The sequence below is a fragment of the Grus americana genome, chromosome 1 (assembly GCF_028858705.1).
Source record: "Grus americana isolate bGruAme1 chromosome 1, bGruAme1.mat, whole genome shotgun sequence".
Lineage (NCBI taxonomy): Eukaryota > Metazoa > Chordata > Aves > Gruiformes > Gruidae > Grus > Grus americana.
This window is the reverse complement of record NC_072852.1, coordinates 216,866,711-216,892,381: the sequence shown is the minus strand read 5'-3', so window position 1 is coordinate 216,892,381 and position 25,671 is coordinate 216,866,711. Positions and strand designations below refer to the sequence as shown.

Below are 25,671 nucleotides of genomic sequence, written 5' to 3'. Positions count from 1 at the left end.
ACAAAGAAGAAAAATAGAGCAAAACAGAAAGGAAAAGCCCCTACGTGGCTAACGGATGTAATTTGAATCGCAAGACCTGTGTGTGTTCCCAGCAGGTGATGCTTTAAGGTTGAAGCCTTAAATGTTAAATTGAAAATGATACTTTCAAACAAAGGGTTAATCTAAGTTCTTCCAGTTATTGGCAGAGAACAGAGTTCATACCCTGGGGTCAGCATTTCTCCAACTGATCTCACTAATGAATAAAGTGATGGAAGAATGCAGCTTTTTCCTGACCCCGATCATACATGTCAGCTACATCTAGAGAAATGCAGAAAGTTTAAGACTTGAATTTTGTCTTGGGAATTTCGTTTCACTTTTCCCATCTCTTCTTTACCCTCCCTTACCCGGCCAGACATTGAGAAGAGTAACTTTTAGCTTTGAAAGTGTAAAATTGGAAGGAGAACAAGCTATCACCCATTTTATGTTGCCCTTTAATGACAGAGGCAAATGTAGCCAACTGCAAACAATTGTAAAGCAATCTAAATTTTATTTCAGACTTGTATCTATTAAGTTATAACTTCTGATAACTTCATAATTGTATCTTTCTCTGAGCACTAAGGATGAACTTGCACTGAGCCTGCACTCAGCTTCAATTTGAAATAATGGAATATTTTTGTTATTGACAGCAAAAGATGATGGAAGCATTGCTGTTGCCCTGGGCTACACCGCTCACTTGGTTTCGATGATTTCCTACTTCTTACAAGTGCCACTCAGGTATCCCATAATTCACAAGGGCTCCCGGTCTACAATCAAAGATAATATCAATGACAAACTGACGGAGAAAGAGCGAGAGTAAGTATGTCGTAAATACGCTTATGTACTTTCTTCAAAACAAACCTTGAACAGCTTTGGGTAGTCTGAAGTGACGCAGAGTTTGAGGTCACTTGTTACTGCTTTCAGTAGCCATGGGACAGTCATTGGAGTTTCTCGCGTTGGAATTCTGTGATCTATTAGAGTAGTTCAGATTTGTTATTCCAGGTCTGTTGGCATCCATATTCTATTGATTTGGCTTCTGATAATGATAGAACGACTTAAATAGTGTGTCTTAGAGGTAGGTTGGCTGCTGATTGGAAAACTTGCCTTTTGTGTTTTGCTCCTGGCTGTGGGAATAAACTGCAGATAGGAAATGTAGCTTCACTGAGGAGGTACTGCCAGTACTGGAGTAGTGGTTGATAAACGTGAGAAAATAAATAGCTTGCTTTAGCGCGGAGGACTAACCAATTGAAAAAGAGCACTGTAAACTCTTATCTACTATAAATCAACTGAATATTCAATGAAGATTTTTTTCATCTGGTCTGTAATCATTGTCTTTCAACAGGTAGCTACACTATTGTTGTTATTGTGCTACTAAGAAACTATTTTGCTGTCCTTAAATCCGGTTTCTGATTGCCTTCTCCTGCATTTTGGCACTTTTCCTATTTTCCCACTATCTTTGCACCTGCGTGCTCTAATATGAAAATAGTGGCCATTACTGGTTAAGCTTCACTTTGTAGCCTGCAACTGCAGAACTCAAAGGAAGGCAACACTGACCAGCTGTGGGAGGCCAGCAGCTCTGCTCGGAACCTGTGTGTGTATGGATGACTGGAGCGCCAGTAACCTTGTTTTTCCATATGCAGGATTTGAAAAGGGAGCAAAGAAAATGGCTGAGGGCAAATGAAGCCTGTAAAAAACAAACAAACAAACAAAAAAAAAAAACAAAAAACAAACAAAAAACCAAACCCAAACCCCAAAAAAACCCCAAAAAACCAAACCAAACAAAAAAACAACCCCCCCCCCCCCCCAAAAAAAAAACAAACCAAAAAAACCCTCTTCTCTTTGGAAGTATGGAATCAAAGTATTATAATATTTTAACACTAATTCCCAATAGTCCAAATCAAGATGGAAGGGTCTTATTGTGCATAGCTGGCAGTATTGGGATGCTTGGAAGTGTCTGATTTCTCTTTGAAGCTCAGTGACTTTTGGCAAGACAGCAGAGGTAACTTGCCTTAAAAGTTAAACTCACCAAGGTCTTCCTGTTTTGACACAGTAAAACATGACTGGAGTAATTATGTCTTGCAAATAAATTTTCATACCACCTTAACTTGTCCAAACACTTCCTGGGTAACTTAATAGAACATTAATCTCTTTTGCTTCAGTTTAGTTCTCTTAGCATATGATCATACTCCTTCCTTTACATCACTTTCGGAAGGGCAGCAAACTAGAACATTTATATCTGGAAAACAAATTTCTGACGAGTAGAGCTGCCTGTGTGTGGGTGTATAAAGATTAAACCAATTTCCTGTTGTCTGAGACAGATTGGACAGTTTAGTCCTTCAGGCTAAAGCCTTCCAAACCCTCATGACTTAATACTTTATTTCACAATAGATTTCAGAAAAGGAGAAAGTTTAGCTAAATATATGAATCCCTCTTGGGCCGTTTACCTGTGTTCTGCAAGATTTTTTCAGGATTAGCTCCTGCCCGAGATCTTCTCTTCCCAGCTTTTGGAGAGTCAATCCTACCAACTCTCAAAGGACTTCAGTTGCTATAGAAAACCTCAAATGTCTTCACTTGCAATTTCTTTCTAAACTAAGAGCTGATGTTTCTCACCTGCTCCAAACTGAAATGAACATAGCAATTAACAGGCATTATTAAATTCCTTTATTTTGGTGACCTGTCCTTTAGCAGCTTTTCTGACTCCAGTATAAACTGTCGAGTAATTACAGTGAGGTGTTCTCTTTACTCGAGCTTTACTATAACACATAGCACCATGATTATTGACTAGGTTAAACATTTTACTTGGCTTCGTGTTTTGGTTTTTTTTTTTTTTGGACTGTAAGATTGCCTTGAGATGCATATTAAGAGATTCTAAAAATTGGGCTTTGGGGGAATAGCTGATGTTTTCACTTGAGAGCAATTTCATAAGTACATGTTGGTTTTTAATGTTATACTGTATAAATGTGTTACTTCACTTTCAAGTTTCTATACCAGCTTTTTAAAGCCCTTATTATAAGATGGTTAAATATTTTGAGAGCTTTCAGAATCTAAGTTATGTTTGGGAAATACTTTCTGTTTCAGATTTGTTTACTTGTATGATCCAGGTCACTTAAACATCAAGGTTCTTGTAGAAGTATTCAGTTGTCTGCTGCAATTACTGTTATATTGGAACTTCGGAGTATACAGAAGTAGGAGGCTGTGGTGAGAACTCAGCACTTGTGTCTGGCCACATTACTGAAAGTATAGAATATCTGCCAGTGGCATACAATATATGATCAGCTTTGTAAATGTAGAGACATTAGTGTTTATAATCTCTTCAATAACTCTGCCCTCCTTGTATTCCATATAATTGTTTTGGTACCACTAAAAGGCTGTAATTTTTCTCCCATATAATTGTTTTGGTACCACTAAAAGGCTGTAAGTTTTCTCCCATAAATCTACTTTTTTTTGACTTTCTGAACCACAAAACGAAGGCAAGAATATAATTTTCACTATATATATCATTAAGACACTTCTTCTGTGGTCCATTTCAATGTCTCCAGAGTGCATCAAATCTGTAGGAAGAAAGAGTACCATTCCTCAAAAGTTCTGGACTCTGAAAGATTTCAAAGCAAATGATGGATATGTAACTCCCAAATTTAAGCTATTTAGGACAGCAGCATGTTCCTCACTCCAGTGACAAACATACATGCTTGCTGAATAAACCACCTAATTCCTTGGCACTTTCTTGCAGAACTGAAACCTAGCACTTCATCACGTCCTCGTAAACATAGTAAGAATGCTGAGATTAAACTATTTATGATATGTTCTAACATGGCGAAGCCCTGCGTTTAATGCTTCTGTTAGTCTGCGCCCAGATTTTTAAATAAAGAATAGCTTCCAGTTTAGAGCAAAATAAGGAGTGTTGTGTCTGGAGCGAGACATACTTTGTGAAATTGCCTGGGTTGGTGTTGCTGCTGTTGTCGTCCTATTTTTAGATAGTCTTCAGTTCTCCTCTTTTAATGCCAATAAAAGCTAAACATCTTGCAAACGAAATGCCCGCATTTTGCTGGATGGAAGTTTACTGAATCTTTTTGAAACAGTATCAGTCTCCTTGTTCACTTTAAAGTGAGTACAGTAAAGCACACTATGCCATCTGTTTGGGAGTCTTTTGGCACCTCTGTTGAATCAAAGCTATGCTCAGTTGCTACTTTTTATAACTGAAACTTCACATGACACTTCTACAACCTCCTGGTTGAACATTTAAGAATAGAATACTTGTTTAATCAAATCACATTATATAGCTTAGAAATATGTATATTCCCCTAAGAAAAATAACGTTCTTTGGAGTTTCATCACCTTTCAGGTACCCTACTGTGTCTGTATAAGTGAAATGGACATTCAGAGCAATTATTTCTGTTGTATTTTTGTATTCTCATTCACGCTGTGTCTTGTAAAAGATTTTCAAGAACTCTTATGTCCCTGCTATGTAATTGAGAAATGCGAATGATTTCAAGAAATAGTTGTGCTAACATTGTTTCTCTGTAGTAATAGTGAAGGGAAATGAAATACTACATGCAGTATGTTCTGGTTCATGCTACACCTTCTTCCCACCAAAGTGCATTTAGGGAGGATTAGAAAACTAACACTAGTAAGAAAGTAATCACCTCAAAGTCCTATTTCAAGGCAGGGGCAAAAAATGAAGGGATAGAATACATGATTCCAAAAGGGTTTGCATTTAAAAGGCAAAAAGAACACTGTAGTTTTCAAGCATAGCCAGTGGAGCACGTGCAGGCATTTCAGATTTGTCTGATCTTGAAAAGGTGCTATTTTTTTTCCTGGTGTTGTATGTTTAAATATTGAACTTGTTGCCCCCTAATGTTATAAAGGTCAAAAGTACATATAAAGCTTAACAATAAAATAATAAAAAAGAACAAACAGGCCCTAGACAGTCATGGAAGAAGCTGTATCTAATCTGGTGTATTTTTTGCAGGAAAATTTGGTATTAGCTGACCTGAGATAACAGTACACTACCGTAAAGGTTTCCTTGGCATTTGTAGTTTATAGAAAGATTAAAGTCCTTTCTTCCACTCTGCTTGACAAAGACAGACACCAGCAGGCTAAAGGATATGCAAACAGCTGCAGTGCAGTCTGACATCTGCATTCAAAGGTGTCTGACCTCTCTGCAGTTATGTTTTATGATTTATATTTTTTTCTGTACCTCAGGAACCAGACACTCATGTGAAATGGCATAAGGAGGAGTGAAGTTGAGCATGCTGCCATTTACCTGTGGCTTAGATATTGGGGACACTTGAAGAATTGAGCTAGACCACTTTCATTGCCAGAGCTCTGTCTTGTGGCTGAAATCAAGAGGGCTGGAGCACCTCTGCTATGGAGACAGGCTGAGAGAGTTGGGCTTGTTCAGCCTGGAGAAGAGAAGGCTGCAGGGAGACCTTAGAGCCCCTTCCAGTCCCTACAGGAGCTCCAGGAAAGCTGGAGAGGGGCTGGTGCCAAGGGCAGGGAGGGACAGGCCAAGGGGGAATGGCCTGAAGCTGCAGGAGGGGAGATGGAGATGAGATGTGAGGCAGAAATTCTTCCCTGTGAGGGTGGTGAGGCCCTGGCACAGGTTGCCCCGAGAAGCTGTGGCTGCCCCTGGCTCCCTGGCAGTGTTGAAGGCCAGGTTGGATGGGGCTTTGGGCAAGCTGGGCTAGTGGAGGGTGTCCCTGCCCACGGCTTTGAGGTCCCTTCCAACCCAAACCAGTCTGGGATTCTAAGTAGCAATGGTAGGTAGTTTCATGATTAGTTCCCTGACTTGCATAGTTGGAACGACTTCTATTCTACTTGGTTTTGTGTATCACGCTACTTCTTGTCCTGCCTGAACACCTTCTGTTGTCACTAGGAAATGTCTGTCAGTTGCCCTACTGTGTTCTCATGGAAAACAGGATCAAAACGTATGCTGTATTTGCAGCTAAAAGTGATAGGTCTGATCCTAAATTAATTTTCTAGAAACTATTTCTGTGATGTGGGGTTATACCTAAAAAATGTCTTTTTCTGGAGCTCAGCTTCATCATTATTGCAAACTTTGAGCATTAGTCATTTGTTTGTCTTGATGTTTAATTTAGGTAGATGTTGTAGAAGTAGCTGTTCTGAGCCAGGGTTCTTAAGATCTGTTGGCATCAAACTTCATATAGAAGCAAAGTCTGAGTGTGTCCAACTTCTTATATCACAGAGGCACTGTAGCACTCAAAACTAGCTGTGATTCTCTGGGTGCTGATACTTTAAAGGCCAGTTTCGTTTCGTTTCATTTCATTGCCATAGCCCGCGTGGGAAGTGCAAAGGTATGAACAGTAAAAACCAGGTCATCTTTCACTGGGGTGAGGCGGTCTTGTAGCAACTGAAGAGCTTATCAAGTGTGAAATGCAGCTGCCCTTGTTGGATCTCCAGAATACTTCTGGATTCCTGAAGGATGTAAAGCCATGAGTGAGTTTATCCTAGTATGACTTCTGCACAGCTAAAGCCGACATGCAAGTGCAGGGCCAAAGGGCTGCAGCACTGCGTGCGGTGAATGTTAATGTATCTGCATGGCTTGTTGACGGAGTCTTGAGTCCAAACCAACAACTTGGTTTATCCCGGTTTGGGATGCTTCAGGGGGCCAAATTTCAGAGAAGTGGAAAAATTAAGAGTAGTTGGACCAGAAGTACTTTTAATCCGCACGTGTTCAAGCAGTTTGATATGTTGGTGTTGTGTGTTAGATGTACTCATTTGCACTGATAAAAGAAAACTTCCACTATATTGTATGTGTTTTACACAGTGTTAAGTCATGCAATCTGAGTCACTGACTGTGTAAGTTCTGATGTAAAGTTTCACTACTTGGGCCTGTGAGTAAAGCAGAGTTTGTCAAAACCAGTTCTGCTACAAGACTGCTTCCAAATTACTCTTCTCCATGAGCTGTGTTGTCTTTCACCTCTTAAGTGTGACAAGCTGTATTTGCAAATAAGAGAAGTGTGGCTGAACAGGCATACAGATAATTTTGGATCATTTGGAAAACCACTTGTTGAATGAGCGTGGTCTGGAAGTTGTCCTTACTACTGTGGCCTTGCTCCTATTTCGAAGAATGGGAAAATTGGAGTTTCAGCTGTAGTAGACTTAACTACAACTGGAGGTGGTTATTGCTTTGTGCCTGGTAACAGATAAGCCACTTGCAACAAAGCAGTCTGAAAAATTGTGACACGAGCAAGTGAAGAATAACTTCTCACTGACATTAACATCTTCCACCTCAATTGAGAAGTCTTTAATCATATTTGGTACTTTGGCTGAGATAATCAAATGGCAGCTTTGGGAAGAAATCTTGGCAAACTTAAATCAGATGGAGATGGTTTGTTGAGAAATCTAATAGCTGTCAAAGCAAAGTTGATTCTTTGTGGTAGATTGAGTGTGTGTTAAGTGTTCAACTATATTGCTCAAAGAATGCTTTTTGCCATGAACTTATCTTGAACTGTATTTTATGTTCCACATTCTTGAGGATATTTAGCTAGAATCCTGGCTTATTTTATTCTTGATCACCAAAATAATGCTTTTTGCCTTTGTTGGATCAGCAAATATTACTGTGCGTAGATTGAGAATTAGATCAGGTGTTCTTTAATAAATTTAGGTAGTTAACACTATTTCTGGGAATTAGAAGCTTTTACATGTTCCTGGCCAGTCCAAGAAAGCAGATTTTGTTTACTGCAGTAGATGAGACCACTGACCCCAGACATCTACAGCTGAGAAATGTTTCTGTGAAGACATACTAGTCTTAATTTACTCCCATTGGAACACTATACTCCTGATGAGATTATTTTTCAAAACATTACTTCATTTTTCAATAACCAGGGACTTGACCTGTATAAAATGTCCTCTAGTTAAAAATGATCCTTCAGTGGCAGAGAGATTTAAAGTTCTGATAGTGAGGTTGTCTGTCCTGTCCTTATAGATAGTCCTTGCGTTGTGATATCCATCACAGCCTGTATGTAGCAAGCCTTGAATTCAAGCTGAAATATGTCACAGAAATGCACGATCTACAAAAAGTCATAGATGTTGCTTGTTCCATGGATTGCTGGCTGTGTTTTTGGGGTGTTTGAAAGCGTTATTTGCTGAACTAGTAGAATGATGCCTTCTTGAATAAATCGGTGACTGCCTTGTCAAGAACTGCCTGACTTTCATAATCTGGCTATTTGCTTTCTTTTCCCGCATACAGCCTGTACATGTTGAAGCTATTGTACGTTCTCCAAGAGCAAGGTCACAGCAGTTACACTTCTTAATAGAAAGATGGCAGTGCTTCTGCTTTCAATTATCTTCTTGTTGAGCTATTCAGATAGGCATTTTGAAAATACATTTCATAAAGTTAAACTGCCAATATGTTTTCCTTTCCCAGTAAACTAATTATCTTTGTATTGTGTAAAGCTTGAATGAGGATATGCTTTTTTCCCTTGGCAGTCCGTATTTTTGTCATCAAGTTTGTTTTACAAGTAGAGCTTTTTCTCTCAAGTAGAAACTAAAACCCATGTAGTAATCAAATCTGAATTCACTTGTGATTCATAGTCATGTCTTAATCTCATCTCGAAGAAAGCAAAGTGCCCACTTGTAATATTTTAAATTTTTTTCTGCCTCACCAGCTGGGGATCTTACTTTTTTCATTTAAAACTTTTTCAGTCATGCTGTTTGGCAGACTACCTAGCTATTTCTGGTAGTCTAGCAGTCACCCTAAGGTCAGTTTCTGGCCTCCACCATCAACTGGTAGCTTGATCTAAAAAGGATCCGAAGTGCTCTGTGTTGAATCTCTATAATTGAGAAGTCTGGCGGTGAAGGTAGTTTCATACTGTTGCATTTTAGTTGTGTTCCTTCCAACAAGCTCTCAGCTGCTTGGGTCTGCTACTTAAGATCTTTGCCTGTCTCTGCTCTGAAGCTGGTATAACTGTGGGACAGCTTATCTGAGAAGGAAACAGGTTTTGAAGCTGTGCAGCCAAAGCTTATTGTGCCTTGGTCTTCTGGTGGAGTGCTGAGAGGTTGGAAGTGTTGGGTATTTTGGTGCCTGTGGTTCTTGAGCAGCCTACTTTTCTTAGTACTTGATTAAAAATGTCCTGGGGAATAGTGCTTTCAAGCGAGCTGGCTGGACAATGGTAGTCCTTCTCACTTTGCTGTATTCTGGTTGAGAAAAGTCCCAGTGCTTTTAAATAGTGAAAGCTTTCTTCTCTGGATACAACATTCCTTTACACTGAGCAAACAGGATGTGGTTAGGTTGGAGGGAAAACACAAGCTCCTTCCTCCCCTGCCTGACCCCCTCACAGCCCCCCAAAAGGGGGTGAGGTCGAAATAAGTCAAACTTCAGTAAATATTTAAACCGTGTTCTTGTACACTCCTCATACTTCAGTCATATCAAGCAAGAACTTGTGACTTTTTCAAGTCATTATCTTATCTGGATTGGGCTATTTAGTTTTATCCTCGTATAGGGTGTCCTATCCATGGGCTTAAGCTTGAAAATCATCATTTTCTAAACTGCTCTATTTTTTGGTAGTGTTGTGTGAGGCACAGTGATTCCCTAGATCTGATGGATGAGTCTCTGCTATCACACCAGTGACTGTTAAAGTCACAGAAAGGACATCAGTTCTTTATCTGTATAATAGTGAATAATTGGGTTTCAGCTGCATTCTGCCAAGTCTGCTCTACAGTCTTCTCCCTGCAGCCATTCTGCTTACTGTCCGTGAAAATAAGAAGTGAAGGAAAAAGCCGCGTCAAGTTTGTTCTCCGACAAATTTGGTGGATGCAATTGGGCAGGAAGCAGTCAAAGATACAGCAAATATGGTGATGTGAAAATGCAGTGGTATAGGCTTCATTTAGTCAGTGGACTAAGTTTCTGATCTTCAGTTAACTATTAGATAATTAAGGGTTCTTAAAACTTAGATGTCCTTGCTGTTAATTTAACTTGCAAAGCTTCAGATATTAGCGGTCTTTGAACTTTTGCATCACTTTGAAAATTCAGGTTATCTAACACAATTCCAAACTAGATTTGGAATTTTACTTACATTTGCTAAATGGGATGTATTACACTATTTAAATTGTGCCACACTTCAGCCTGTGGAAAACAACTAGATGTAATGTGTAAGTAAAATAATCATTATTTTTTTTAAGTCTTCCCTAAAGAGCTTTCTGAACTTTGAGACTTTAATATAATTTGGGATATGGCAGAAGTCTGAACAGAAGAGAGAATAAAAGATCTAAAACATATGGTATAATACCAAAGTAGAAGCAGGTGAAAGCAGTTAAAAATGAAGCAATTTCTTAAGCTTTAAAAATAGTTGTATTAAAGACAGGCGGTTATAGACAATAAAAATTGGCCACCAATATATTGGTACGTATTTTTCTGGATACAGAGAAGTTCATAAATCACAGAACACAACAGCAAATGTATTTGGACTTGAATTCATAAGAGATACTTGAGGTCTGAAATAAATGTATGGAATAAAGATTCTTTCAGCTTTTTCTAACAGTTACCATCTGACTGAACCAAGAGTCCTGTGATGATTTACTGCATTGTTCATCAAACACTGAAGTTAACTGTGTAAAACAACTAAAGATTAGCTGAGGATGTAAAATTAAACGAGATTTTGATGGCTGATAAGTACTTGTCTAAGGTCAGCTGAAAAAGGTAGGACAGTGAAAAGAAGTTCTTACTGGTTAGAGTAGAATAATTAGGACAATTTTAGTTGTAAGAAGGGTGGTCCTAATGCTTAAAACACTGAAATTAGGCTAATTGTATTTTCAGCTTTGAAACAGTCCTTAAGTTTTCCAGAATCAATATGTGGGCAACATAAGCAATCTTTAAAAGACCTTTTTTTCTGTAGTCAGTTTTCTGATTTTTAAATACATCAATATTAGTGATTAGTTTTTGTTGGAGACATTGTAGCAGCAAACTTCTTGCCCATGCTGTCTTATCAAAACCAGTGGTTTAGTCCATATGATTCAAAAGTCGCTAAGACATGGGTTAAAACACTTTCTTTTATTAAGAAGTAATACTTTTTATAAGGGAAAAAACCACCACCAAACCTGATTGATCCAAACTGTAGACATCTCATTTTAAACTGCAGATATGAAAAATCCTTGCAAGAGGCTTTTCTCTACCATCTACCCCTGAAATTCTCAGTTACTTTCAGCAGCACATAAGCACAGTCTCCATTATGCCTCAAATCATAGAAAATAAGGCTGAAATGAACACTGGAAAGTAATTTAGGCAATCTTCCTACCCCAAGGAAAGATGAAGTTTATTTCGAGGGAAGTTAGCTGAGCTACAGGATGGTTTGAACTTGCTGTGGAGACGATACATCAGACTCCTTTGTGCCTGTAGCTCCATGATGATAAGATGATTTGCTTGTGTCTGGACAAACAAGTAGTTTCAGCAGCACGATGTGATGGCTGGTGGTCTCGTGGGGCACGCTGCAGCTTTTGGATTGCATTGCTGCAGAGATGATGTAGAGCCCGTAGAAATGGTCTTCAGGTGCATACTGCCCCCAGACCACAAATGTTTTTAGACATATTCAAGACTAAATCTTGAACTGAAAACTGAATTTGCCTTAGTTTAACACTGTTTGCGTCTTCATGATTCAGCTGGAGTGGAAATGATGACAACCAGCCACTATTAGTTTTCCATATTGACTGGAAATGCATGTATTGAGTTTCTTTTCTTTATAGAAAGACTTTTAAACAAAATTTGATAGTTTAGTACCCTGTCTACATTCTTTGTAACCTTAAAATACGATTTACTATAGTAAGATTATACTTTTCAGTTTGAGGCATGCGTGTTTATGTCTAAAATGTGTTCGACTTGACTGAATACCATGGTAGGAAAAAATCTCATTAAAGACTTAACGCCTCAGTAACAGCTCCCTAAGAGTCCTGTTGATGGTGTAGTTGGGTGCCTGTAAGCTTGATACCTATCAGAATGGTATTTGTAATGCAAATATTCAAACTGACTATTTTAAAACTTAGCATTTCTGAATTGTTGCAAGACGTAGAACAATCCCATTGTTGATGGTGCTGGTTCTGTAGTTTCATCTTGGAGAAGAGGTAGACTTTCAGCCCTGTTTTTTAAATAAAAGGCTCACTTGGAGTTACTTTTCGCCATCAGAGTAGTCGCGAACAAAGCACATAACCTTTGCTTCGCTTTCTCCTTTTCACAACTCTTTTGGGAGGATTTAATGAGGGTTAGTACCCTAGAAACTTTCACATAGTCTACAGTGTAAAATAACACCAATGTTGACACTTCACTTAACCACTCCTTTTAGCTGGGGTTTCTTCCTTTTCCACCCCTGTTTGCCTGAGCCGTTTACAAGGAAATTAGAGATTCTTCCTCTTAGGCTTGCACTAATCTGTATTCACCTGAGTGCACACTTTGATTTGTCAGTCTGGCTTGAGTTTCTTACAAGTAGATATATTTGGTTATGTAGATCAGCAGTACTTTAAGCCTTGACCTGCTTATACTTGTTTGCTGACTCATTGCCTATCAGCAAAACCTCCTATGTGTAAATAGACTGAAACTAAGTTGCCTTATGTACTTTAAAAACCCAACAGTTCTATCTTCTTAGAACTGCTTGTGGTTAGTGGCATCCAGTTGTGTTAAACATGATTTCGGTGCTAAGAATAGTATCTGATTTGAACATAAGGTGCCCTTGATGGAAGAGGAGAGTTTCTTTACTAGCTCTTAGTAATGTGTTCCCTTCCAACTTGGTTTTTCTTGGACCAGGTTTAAGCTGAAGAGTTCTTTATCTAGCAGATGATGTCTGCTTGGGAAGTGTGGCAGTAATTAATAGGGGATAGGTTGAAATAAAGCAGCTGATGTTGACTTATTGGAATTAAGATTGCAGGTAGAGAGGAGATGCTTATTCTTGGGAACCCCTCAAGCAGGAGAGATGGGAGAGAGGTAAGGTGGGGGTGGATGACTTTCCATCTCTAGTCTAAGCTCTGCTCCAACAAAATTATTCAGAGGTGATTAGAAGTGCCTTGTAACTGTTTCTATTATTTTTAAATATTTAATATATTTTTTTTACTGTTGCCCCTGAGAAATGGCAATGGAAACCTTTTCTTGTGAGACTGGGAAAACTTGGGTCTTGAATGTATTACTGTTAGTATAAGCCTCATGTGTGCTTTGAGGCTGTTAGCATGATATTTTTGTGGTTCACTATGGAAGAAACTGTTCTGTCATTGTGGTATCACAAGTAGAAGAATACAACTTTTGTCCAAAGCAACATACCATGAAAGGGGAGGGTGAGCTATGCGTCTAAAAATGTAATGCATGTGTATGTTTTGCAATTTATTATGGATTTCCCTCTGTTCCTGCAGTGTGGTATAGCTGGGTAGCACTGGTCATCTGACTCGTATCCCAGTGAGTCCTATAAAACAGAACACACGACTCAAAGAAATTAATAAAAACTTTACATTTGTCACAGTCCTTCAGGATTAAATAAGCAAAACATAAAACTTCCAAAGCTTTTAAAATCGAGAATCCTCTTTATGTTATCTTAGATCTTAAAGGCACATATTGACCATCTGGTTAAAATCAGTCTTGTGTGCAGTTTGGATCACTTACACAGTGTTCTCCACCTTCTGAATTCAGAGTGGGGCTCGTTTAATTTCAGCATCTTTGGCACAATGGTCATAGGTCCTAAAGCTGCCTTTCCACATGCCTGCCAGCTTGTTATTCCCTTTATCACAAGTCATAGAATCCCAGACTGGTTTGGGTTGGAAGGGACCTTAAAGCCCATCTAGTTCCAGGCCCCTGCCATGGGCAGGGACACCCTCCACTAGCCCAGCTTGCCCAAAGCCCCATCCAACCTGGCCTTCAACACTGCCAGGGAGCCAGGGGCAGCCACAGCTTCTCTGGGCAACCTGTGCCAGGGCCTCAGCACCCTCACAGGGAAGAATTTCTGCCTCACATCTCATCTCCATCTCCCCTCCTGCAGCTTCAGGCCATTCCCCTTGGCCTGTCCCTCCCTGCCCTTGTCACCAGTCCCTCTCCAGCTTTCCTGGAGCCCCTTTGGGGACTGGAAGGGGCTCTAAGGTCTCCCCGCAGCCTTCTCTTCTCCAGGCTGAACAAGCCCAACTCTCTCAGCCTGTCTCCATAGCAGAGGTGCTCCAGCCCTCGCATCATCTCCGTGGCCTCCTCTGGACTCGCTCCAACAGCTCCATGTCCTTCTTGTGCTGGGGACCCCCGAGCTGGATGCAGTACTGCAGGGGGGTCTCACGAGAGCGGAGTAGAGGGGCAGAATCCCCTCCATCGACCTGCTGGTCACGCTGCTGGTGATGCAGCCCAGAAAGCCAACCATGTCCTGGGCTGTAAGCGTGAAGTCCTTGTGCTTGTCCCCATCACAGGCTCTTATCATTGCTGACATGTCAGAAGTCTTCAGTGGACCAAGAATAGCCTTGAGTACAGTGGAAACACGAGGTGCAGGAACAACTCCAAATGGTGTTAACCTGTTATAAGTTACTACATGTTCTGGTATTTTCCTGCATCAAGTCAGTGTTCTCTGAACTAAGATCATCTTTATGAGTTGCTGTTAAAATTATTACTGCTGTATGCCAGCTGAGCAAGTGCTCTTTATATATAGGATAAAATATCTATGATAAACTCAGGGTGTATTAGGGCAGTGTTTTAAGAAGTCTACACACTACTGAGAAGTAATATTTCATTGTCATAAGATAAATACCAACATATTTTTACAAGGGCACGCTTTGAACCTCACAGAGCAGAAGCTGATTTGTTCATAATTACTGCCTGCTAGCATGGCAAGTGTATGGATTCCTTACAGCATGTGAGCGTACTGCTCTGAGGAGGACCAGAGCTCAATTTCTGGGTGTGCTCAGAACAAGTTTCCTACTACTTGGTAACTTCTCTCAGGTGATCTCATCTGGTGATTACACAACAGATACCTGTAACTTGGGTTTTTTCCTTCTTTCCACTAAACTTATCACACTAATTCCTTTGAATTTGTCATCTTAGAGTAAGTATCTGTGTTCCGCTTTAAAGGAGCGTAATGATTTTTTTCGCAAACGTGTCAGTAGGAGTGGAAACAAGGAAGGTTATGTGTTGGAGTAGAAAGGGCAGGCGGATGCCATCTTGCATTTTGAGTGCTTTGTGATTATAAAAATGCTAAAATAGTAGTTTTCAAATGTATTTTTTGAGGAAGTATAACTAAAACCTTACACAGCAGACTTAACTTTTTGCAGCAGGTGAAAGTGAGAGATGGAGCTTACAGTCATGCTTTTCTAAGAAGCAGGCAAGAAGAATTTCACATAGGGAACCACCAGTTAAAGTTGCATTCAATTATACTCAATGAAACACTATATAAAATGTCGTGGTTCCTTCTCCCTTGAGTTTATTGCTTGTGAGCAGGCTTAATGGGCAAGCAAGATAACACACAAAGAAAGAGACATCAAAGTTGGTAATATTTTTCTCTGAGTCATAAATGTACATATATGAAGACATCCACTGACATTTTTCAAGACTTTCATGTAAATTATGATGTTATGAAAGCTGACACGAGGATGTATGTAGTTTCGAGTCCTTCAAGATTAATTAGTAGAAGTTAGAGGACAGAAATGTGAATATTCGCAAAGAAACAGGACCAACGTGATAAACAGAAAAGCTTAATCTTTACCACTTAAAAGAAACTGTGTGGGACATGGTAGCGAGCACTGTAAAACACTTTTTATTCTCTTTTCTATGCTGCATGTATCAAAGAGCTCTGGCTCTAAGAATAGAATACGTGGTTCCCATTACTAGTGACTTAACGAAACACTATCTTCTCATGAAACATGGCTTGTGTTTCTAATGGTGCTTTTATTGTCAAGCTTGAGTTAGTTTTATACTGTTAATTGTAAAGGTAACCTTTAAATCTAAATCCTGCTCTATTCAGATAGTGTAATTATAGGTACTGAAATGAATTCCTTTTGATTTGTATTTTACACTTAGGGTAATGCGTTGTAGAATTTTTGTAGCATGTGTTCATTTTGAAAGGTTATATTTTCTTGCACAGGGAACTAGTTGGATTTATAGATCTATTAAGCCAGGTGAGCTAGATATATACTATTCATGGTGATTTTTATATTCCTCAACTTGAAGTGACCTAGTGAGTTTGAAAGTAGCATAAAACTTGAAGCTGATGTCTTAATATTTGATCTGCTGTGATCATGACCTGTTAACCTTTAGCTTTAATGACACTATATAATTCTTCTTAAAAGTTGCAAATGCACTCTACTGCGGGGCTGATTGATGATAAAATACACTTTGCGTAATCACCCCTCTAGAATGTGTGTTGTTTCTAGTAGATATTGATCTCCTGTATTTGTTATCTTATATTTGAGAGAGACTTTGGTTTCTGATGTAATGTGGGTTTTGTGCAGATAATGCGCTCAGCATCTTGATTAGGAGCTACAGAACATACGGTTCTTGAAAAGGCAAAAGCTCGTTTCATGTGTAGTTCCCATAAACATAAATTTTAGATTGTACTAGGATTACTCTATTGACCACGGTGACCTCATAACCTCTGGTGGTAAGGAAGAGTCAAAAGATAATCCTAAGAAATGCAGTGTAGAAATACTCAAACTGTTTGAGAACCAGTTCACTTAAGCAAAGATTCATAGAACATTCACATAAAATTATATTCTTTAATGCAGACTGTCCAACAGTTTCAGTACTTTAGGGACTAAAGTTTTGGTTTGCTGATCTCACGCAGCAGTTAAGACAGAAATGAGCTGTGCTATTTTTTTTATAAACTATTTGCTACATCTAGGTATTTAAAATTGTGAAAAATGCTTTATTAAAAAAGACAAATAAACATTACTAATATTATATTTGCAAGGGCTGTAGTGATCCTGGTGCTCTGACTTGAGCCTTTGGGGTGTGTGTGAAGCTTGTTGAAAGGAATCACTTATATTCTCTGAGCATTGTTCTGGTGTGATGGTGTCTTCTGTGTGTGAAGACATTTGTGCTCTTTCAATCCCCAAATAACAATCAAGAGAGAACACCTTTCTTAAAAGATTATTTCCATTTGGAAATGAGCTAACCAAAAGCGAATAACTGAATACAAAGGGATAACATGGGATATGTTGTTATGCTGCATGCTTCTTAAAACATGCTTCGCTTAGTGAGAGGAATGTTGCAGCACTGGGGAGAGTCGTAAAGCATCTTTTAAAAACCTAAAACACTTTAGAAAATGTAATTCATTAGCTGAATTTTGACGTCAGTTTTTTACAGGCTGATTGATGGGAGTTGCAGAGGGTTCCTAAGTACATCTTGTGAAGGGGGTTCCTGGGAGAAGTCACCAAGGGAGGCTTTTTACATCCTTACCTTCTCAGAAAAGGAGTCTGTGGCTTTTTCAAGTTTACTTAAATATCTGAATAATTTCACCTTAAATGTTTTTTTTTTCCTTTTTTCTTTCCCATTAGATTTCCTTTGTATCCAAAAGGAGGGGAGAAGCTTCAGTTTGAATATGGAGTATATCTTCTCAACAAAAATATAGCACAGGTTGGTACACTGAGATTTTTTTTTATTTATTTATTTATATCTATCTGCTTAGCGTCAGTATGGCATCAAGTGTGCAGCTACTTGTGATGCTGTTCTCTGCGGCGAACATCCGTGAACTAGCAGATGTGTTCTTCAAATTATTGTTTTCACTTACCTTACAGCTCTGTGGTTGAGATTTTCTTCTGTGGTGCTTAGCGAAGGGCTTGCCAGCTAATAATGAATGTTTTCCTTTTCAAATAGTCAATGCTGTGAGTCTATACACATTGTTTTGAAAATTGTAAATGTTTTCTGTTATTTTTATTGTTATTCTGTCAAACTTGAAGATATATTCAAGTCATTCTCATTGCAATGTCTTTAATTTTGCTGTATTATTACTTTAATTAGTATTCTACCCCTATACTCATCATAGAAAACACAAGAAGCTGGAAAACCTTAAGTCTTGCAAATACATAACTTTATAATAAAATAAAAAAGTCCTCTAATCATCCTTTCTTTCTCTTAATGTATTTTAAAAATCATCTTTTACCTTGGCAAATGCATGAGAGTTTACAAACTTGTATTTGAGATAATACTAATACCTGCTGTGAATTCATTTGGTATGGAATTCAGAAAATGTACAAAAAACTGGTGTGGAAGGGACCTGGGGAGGCCATTTAAACTGTTCCCGAGTCCTGGGGCAGGGTCAGCTGCTCGTACGCCATCCATGGTAGATGTTCGTATAACTTTCCCTGAAGGAAAGCCTGTGGTCTAAGTAGTCTTTTCCAGTGATTGGCCGTCCTGGCCATTAAAGTCTTTTCTGACATCTAATCTAAACCTGTCTCACTTCTTTTTAACCACATAATCATTTATGATAATAATCTGTTCATTTAATTCTCTTCCTCTTTGTCTTTCAATGGATAAAAGTTTACAATTTCTCCTTTCTAAAGTGCTTTCTCATGGGTCATGTCTCTTAATTTCTGAGCATGCTTGTTGTCTCCTGTTCTCCATCTGAATCCACGTCTTTCTTGAAGTGCAGCGTCCAAAGCTGGATACGCTGTACAGCTGTTGCCTTTAAAGTGGTGAGTAGGACTGGAGAAATGCTTCACAGGTCTTGTAATTTATAACTTTAGAAGATGGGGAAAGGTGGGTTGAGAACTCAGTCTCAGCTTTGTGCTTTCTGTGTCTGAGCCTATTCTCTATCCAGCTCACCTAATTAAAATATTGACTAGAACTGGAGTAAAGCCTAGACCCAGGTGGAGCCCTGCTTCACTAGCACTTCCATTTACAGCAGTGAACTGTCGTTTAACTACACCCAAAGAGTACTTATTGCTCTGTATCCATTCATACTTCATCAATATCCCATTTCCCCAGCATGCTTGCAAGCATATTACACCATAAAGTGCCAAGAGATTTATTTTAATTCCAACGGAAATATGACATATTCACATTGGTTTATTCTTGAAAAAATCTGATCTTTTTTACGCTTGCTTTCTAGTTGTTTGGTTCGTATTTCCAGTTCTCTCTTCCACCACTTTTTCCCCATTCCCTACCCCAAATTGAAGTCTTCTGAGTCTTTTTGCCTTTTTTTTTTTTTTTTTTGAGCTTGGACTGCATTTACCATTTTCTAGACTTCTGGTATCTTGCTGTGGCTTAGTGTATTTTGGAAGATAAACTCCAATGGCTCTGAAATTACTTAAAGGCTAAAGTATCTTAAGATGAAGTTAATCACGTCCTGCTAATCTTGGAAATTCACTTAACCAAGCTGTTAATAAAATTGGACTGTGACTCTGTGGCTGGTATTAATAATGGCAGCCAGCTGTTCACACTTGACTTTAATAGGGAAGACTAGGGAGAGAAAGGGATTAAATACTCTTTCTTTCAAATGCTTTGATAGCTTTCTCTCTCCATTACTATCAAATCAATGCTTTCCTTAATCTCTACTTATGTAAATACATTAGTTCATTCTGTAACTTGTGAGTCGTGATGCTGTTTGCTTTGCTTTTCAGCCTTTCATGTTTTTGTTCCTATTCTGGAGTTTGCTGTTCATGTGTGTGATGCAAGTGCTCTGTGCTTCTTTCTTGACTGAGATCATGAACTCTTCATTGAGCCCAAGTTGGTAGTAAGCAGCGCTGCGGAGAAGGACCTGGGAGTGCTGGTGGACAGCAAGCTCTCCATGACCAGCAGTGTGCCCTCGTGGCCAAGAAGGCCAATGGTGCCCTGGGGTGCATGGAGAAGAGCGTGGCCAGCAGGTCGAGGGAGGTTCTCCTCCCCCTCTGCTCTGCTCTGCCCTGGTGAGGCCACAGCTGGAGTTCTGTGTCCAGGTCTGGGCTCCCCAGTTCCAGACAGACAGGGAAGTACTGGGGAGAGTCCAGCGGAGGGCTGCGAGGATGAGGAGGGGCCTGGAGCATCTCTGGTGTGAGGAAAGGCTGAGAGAGCTGGGGCTGTTTAGCCTGGAGAAGAGAAGCCTGAGAGGGGATCTGATCAACACTTATCAATATCTAAAGGGTGGGTGTCAAGAGGAAGGGGCCAGACTCTTCTCAGTGGTGCCCAGCGACAGGACAAGGGGCAACGGGCACCAACTGGAACACAGGAAGTTCCACCTGAGCATGAGGAAAAACTTCTTCCCTCTGCGGGTGACCGAGCCCTGGGACAGGCTGCCCAGAGAGGTTGTGGAGTCTCCTTCTCTGGAGAGATTCCAAACCCGCCTGGACGCCATCCTGTGCAACCTGCTCTGGGTGATCCTGCTTTGGCAGGGGCTTGGACTAGATGATCTCCAGAGGTCCCTTCCAACCCCTACCAGTCTATGACTCTTGCCAGTTCTTGTAGTCTGGGTTAGTTGACACTTGTGCCTGTAGTATTTTTTTATAGGAACTGTCACCACTTTACTTGTTTTCCTGGTTTTTCTCTTTGACTTGCCATTTCTGAGTTGTTGCCACTGTTGGACCTGCTGAAATCTCTCGCTCTGATTTTGTTCTTGTCCTAGTTCTGAAGGACTAGGAATCATTGAACACATGGTCACTCGCCCACGTTGCCTTCCAAGTCCTTGCAGTTGGTTTCTGAAATCGCCGTTGTGTGTTTAAATCCATAAAAGTAAATGAAGACTTTGAGTATGTATTTGTATAAAAAAGTTTCAAATTTTTCATGGTGCTGGTACAAGCTAGAGTAGTCAGTGGCCAAGCTTTGAAGTGGTTTGTACAACACCAGTGGTTCACGTGTTAATGCTTGAGATTTGTATGCTGTTGAATATAAAAACATAATAAAAGTAAATCTGAATTTTTGGGGGGCTTCTACTACTTATTTAATCAGGAAAGTGTTACTGAAGCCCATATAAACTGTTGTAGTCACATTTGTTTTGATATCCTTGGTCAAATATTGCAGCTTTTTATAGTTCTGCCAAGGGGAAATTCCATTGTGAAAGCAGAACAGGTAGATAACATGCAGAAATACATCACAAAACTTCTGTACTCGGGGGCTGACTTGCTGTAAAAACTTGAGATTTTTTGAATCCTTTGTGTGTTCTTTTGGAGGCTGGAACTGTTGAATTTAAGTAGCTTTCAGAAGATCTTAAGGCTGCTTCAAGAGAAGCTTCCAGATATGCTTAGTTGATGTGAATGTGTGAAAATAATTAAGTTTGTATGGAGAATGAGTAGCTGCCTCTTTCTTATCTCTAGACTATTGTAACCTGTGAGGGAATCCTTTTAAGGCCCACAGGTGTTGGCCTTAATTCACAGAACCAATCCCGCGAATTATTCTATTGTGAATAAATGTGGATCGGTTGCTTAATTCCCTCTGGGTGCTGTGGGGGAATTGGAAGTGTCTAGGAGGAATGGTGCTGACTCTACTGGAGCATTAAGAGAAGAGCTTGGGTCTCCATCACCTTACTCAAATCATTCATGCAAGTCTTGATCACTGTAGTGAGAAACAAAGAGCCCAGAAAAACTTGTATCAGCTTAAAGAAATACTTGAAAGGATTTGTATAAGTTTCCCTGGTTTCACAGATTTTTATACCTTCTTTTTTTTTATTTCCTTTCACAATCACCTGGAGTTGTGGCGGCAAGGAGAAACGTGAGTGGGGAAGAAGTGAGACTGGGTTGATATTAAGTAAAATTATTGAAATCAAAACTCTTCTAGAGATAAAGTGGTACTGTTTTGTAAAACAGCAGGATAATAACAATGAAAACCACATCTTGCACTCAGGAGAATTCAGCTGGAATTAGAAGCAGCTCAGTGCTAGTTTGGTTGAGCATTTATTTGGAGAAACTTGCTTTGCTGTTACATTCCAAAGTCAAAACAATGTGTGTTAATTCCGAGAGTTCATAATAACTTCCATCTGTTATGTGAGCACAAATTGTTTCAATCCCCATATTTTCTATTTGTAAAATTGAATCCCTCACGAAGTTCACAGAGTAGCTTTTTATGTTAGATAATATTAGGTAAGACCATAAATTTCCAGTTAGGATTTCAGCTCTTTGACTCTAACGAACATACAAATATGTTGGGTTTTTTAAAAGGGAAATTAGTGACTTAGGTCAAGTGATAACAAAAAAAAAAAAATCACTGTCATTCCCGAGCATTGTCAAAGGTGAAGCACAACACAGTTGCTTACAATGGGAGTGAATTGCTCAGCTGTCAAAAGCGTTAGGCGCTGGGAGATCATTCAGTAGGTTGCTGGCCCCACAAATTCTGCAGCTGCTAAGTAATGGATGTGTGTGGAGTAGTTGAGGAAGATGAGGCTTTAGGAGGAAACCAAAATGAATTCTTGCATAGGTTTTCACACTAGAGGAGATGGCATTACACCATGAAAACCTCCTGTTATAGTGGGTGAATATTAGGAATTCACTGAAGTGTTGTGGGGGGTTTTGTGGGTGATAAGCAAACACACAGCATGGGCAAGCTGGTATCTCTCAGAGTTCTCATTGCTCTGAACATGTAATGCATGTGGCACACAGCTCAGCTCAGGCATGGGCATGGACCTTGCTAAGCTAAGTTCTCACAAGTCCTTGAGCAGTGGTCTCAGTGCTCCAGGTGTTTTTCCCTCTCTGTTCTTTATTTTTTTTTTAACCATAGAGTGTGGGGGGATGAGTGCGGTGGCTTTGAGTTTCAAATCTCAGGCCTTTAGAAAGACAGACGCTTTACTGCTGCTTACTGGCTGTTTTTATCTCCTTCCTCCATTCCTAGAGCCTTGATTGCTTGAGCCTGACTTCATTGTAGGTTCTTTATTACATATGAAGATATGATCTGATTTTAGTGACTGTCTTTTTTGAGATGAGTCCTTAGTGAGCATGCACAGTGTCACTGCCGGAGAATACCTGGCCTGAAGTTGTATACAAGATGATATTACATGGTTTCTTTCCTGTGTTGATCATTATTTCGAACTCATGTGTATATGATGTGTAGCCATTGTGAGCATGACCATCTTCTTCATGAAACTTCCAGTTTCTTTAGGTATTCAAGAGATTGTCTCTTGCATGATACTTAACAGGCGCTATTCCTTGTCTGGTTGCAAGATTGCTTGGAGAGGAAATAATTGCTTTATAGCTGTAGAGCTAGATTCTTCTGGTCCTAGTCAGAAGGGGATTTACTGCAGCTACTTTCTTGCCTAGGACAATCATCTTATTTGCAACTCTGAGTATCAAATGCTGATTTGGTATTTCAGTCAGCCACTGAAGGGGGTGCAAGCTAATTTGTCTCTTGATCTTCTGAATTTCTTATTCTTAGTCTCAACCCAGATTCCCTATAGAACCATAGGGCAGAACTCTGATCAGTGCAAGACCTCTCTGCACCTTTTTGGTGGCAGTGAGAGCATACCTTGTCAGGCATCACTTCCAGGTTTTGTGAAATCTTTTTGAGTTGTCACACTGCGTGAGTTAAGGTTGTTTTTTTTCTGTTGTGGCGGAATGCGTGCTCACGATCACCTCACAAGGCAAGGCTTCTCTTCTGATCCAGCCTTGATTTGTTTTGTCAGACAACTATTGAGTGATGTTAGACTAATACTCCTATTCACATTGGCATGATTTGCTCAGCCCTGGCCAAAGAATAGTTCTGCTTTCATCTGACACTCATTAGCAACAGATGAACTTTGCTATTTGCCACGAAAAAAAAAATCACTCAGTCTTTTGTCAGCTCCCCCAAGGATGTTTGTTTTCACATCAATGCAGTACAGATCCAAGCAAGTAACTTGTGTCTAGCCCGCCTTCCCTGTGTCCAGAGTTGCTGTGTCCACATGGTGGCAGACGACGTTTACGTGCTTTGTGTAACCTGCTAGAGATGTTGATCAGCCAGTGCTGCTCTCAAGGGAATGGCGCTTTTTGTTTCAGTTGCTTGTCTAATGCACAAGGTAAGTAACATTCAGAGAGGCGTAGAAGAAAAGCAAAGTACTTCTTGATGTATTTTAGTTGCAGTCAAAGTGATATCTTTCTAATAGCTGCATGGAATAAAAGTTAAATGCTTATGTACTAGTGCCATATGTAAGAAACTGAACTGAAATTCAGGTCTTAAACATGAAATGAGGCAAGATGTCCAGTTCCTGGCTCTATTAGCCTATCTAACATGTGAGAAAATCAACTTTATAATAGAAACTATTAAAGTTTTCCATGGGAAGTTGAACAGCAGAAACGTTAGGACTAGAAATTTGTTTTGGCAATAAACACTACCAAGCAGAAGTGTCTTTAGGAGTTCTGTGGGTATCAGTGTGGATGCAGTGGTTATGACCCTTTGAGTGTAGGATACTGTGACTTGCACACTACATCTTTTACGAGGCCCCTAAACTAAGATCATAAAACGTACAGTTCAGAAAGAATGCACTGTCTGAATTTGTGGCCAATTTAACTGCGTAGGGAAAAGTGTTCTTGAAAGAGCACAGGTTGAAGCCAGAGCCGAGTCCTCATCTTGTAAAGTGCCAAGCATTCATTTTAATGTTAAGAGGAAGGGACTGCACCTGAAAAACCACAAAGTACCTTCTCCAGCTGCACAGAGCCAAAAGCTTTTAGGAGAAGTTTCATTCCTGAAAGTCTCCTAGGGTAGCAATGGGCTGAGACCTAGCCAGATCATTTAGAATTGGGGAATTTACATATGCTTTTTGCAAACTCGTTGGAAGGCTTGCTTTTTTTCCTTTCCTATCACCCATGCCAAGATAAAATAGGTTGAAATGAGACTGGATTAGCTGTAACAACAGTCGCCCTTTCATTCAGAGGAAAGCCTGCCTATCCTTGCCCGTCGGCAGTCTGTACAGATCAGCAAAAGGCCAAGGTTAGCTTGCTCTGGAGGAGCAGATCTTGGCTCTCCAACCCGTATGGATCCCTGCACCTGCAGCCTGAGCCCAGGCTGTGCTTCTCTGGTTGCAGCTGAGGTGGGGTGAACAACGTGGTTGGGTGGAACAGGAGAGGTGGCACCACCAGCTCTGCCTAGAGTCACTTCTCTAAAATAATTTTGGGGACCACCACCAGCTCTGCTTAGAGTCACTTCTCCAAAATAATTTTGAGGACCACCCTCGGCAAGCATGCTTTGTGTGTTGCATCAGTTGTGTACTATGTAGCTGTCATCGTCTCTGTGCATTAACTCTTCAGCCCACTAAGTTCTTCAAAAAAAAAAAAAAAAAGAGTATGTGTTTAAAATAGAACCAGAATTCAGTAATCAAAAGGAAAATGGATTCCTGATAGAGTTAAGCTGACATAAATACATGTGATTTGCCAAGTTAAACTGCTTTGTAGTATATATAAGCACTACATTTTGAAATTGAAAGAGACAGGAAAGTGGGAAGTCTGTTATCAAGCCGTGGCACAGTGTGTTAGTGCAGGAAAAAGGTGCAGTGTATAATTTTTCCTAAGGAGTAGGGTGTGTGCTCTGCAGACAAAGCTTGACTTTCAGATATGAAGTGTTAACACCTTGTCCTGGTTTCAGCACACCTGTGCAATTCATGGACCTCATCTGTGAGCCCATCTCTTCCTTCAGGAACCATCTCATTTTCTGCCATGTTGCCAGCTCTTAATGGGGGAAAAAATCATGCTAAAATGCATAGCGTTTCCTCAAACCTCACTTGCTTTAATGTATAAAATTTACTCTTATCTGTCGTTAGCAAGCAACAAGCTGTTGCTTTTTTTTTTTGCGCTGAACTTCTGTTATTTTCTTTTCTCCATCTACCCACATCC

General features: G+C 39.9%; 1 protein-coding gene across 12 annotated transcripts in view; it reads left to right on the top strand.

Moving 5' to 3' along the window:
• Window positions 1-25,671, top strand: part of UVRAG (UV radiation resistance associated) — a 101,555-nt gene that overhangs the window by 50,593 nt on the left and 25,291 nt on the right. For all 12 annotated transcript variants that reach the window (XR_008578637.1, XR_008578638.1, XM_054836997.1 and 9 more), the window contains 2 exons: window positions 666-831; window positions 17,467-17,545. Coding sequence is in view for 10 of the 12 variants with exons in the window: in XM_054836997.1 (XP_054692972.1) it covers window positions 666-831; window positions 17,467-17,545 (245 nt within the window). In the remaining 2 variants the exon portion in view is untranslated. The remainder of the gene's footprint in view (window positions 1-665; window positions 832-17,466; window positions 17,546-25,671) is intronic.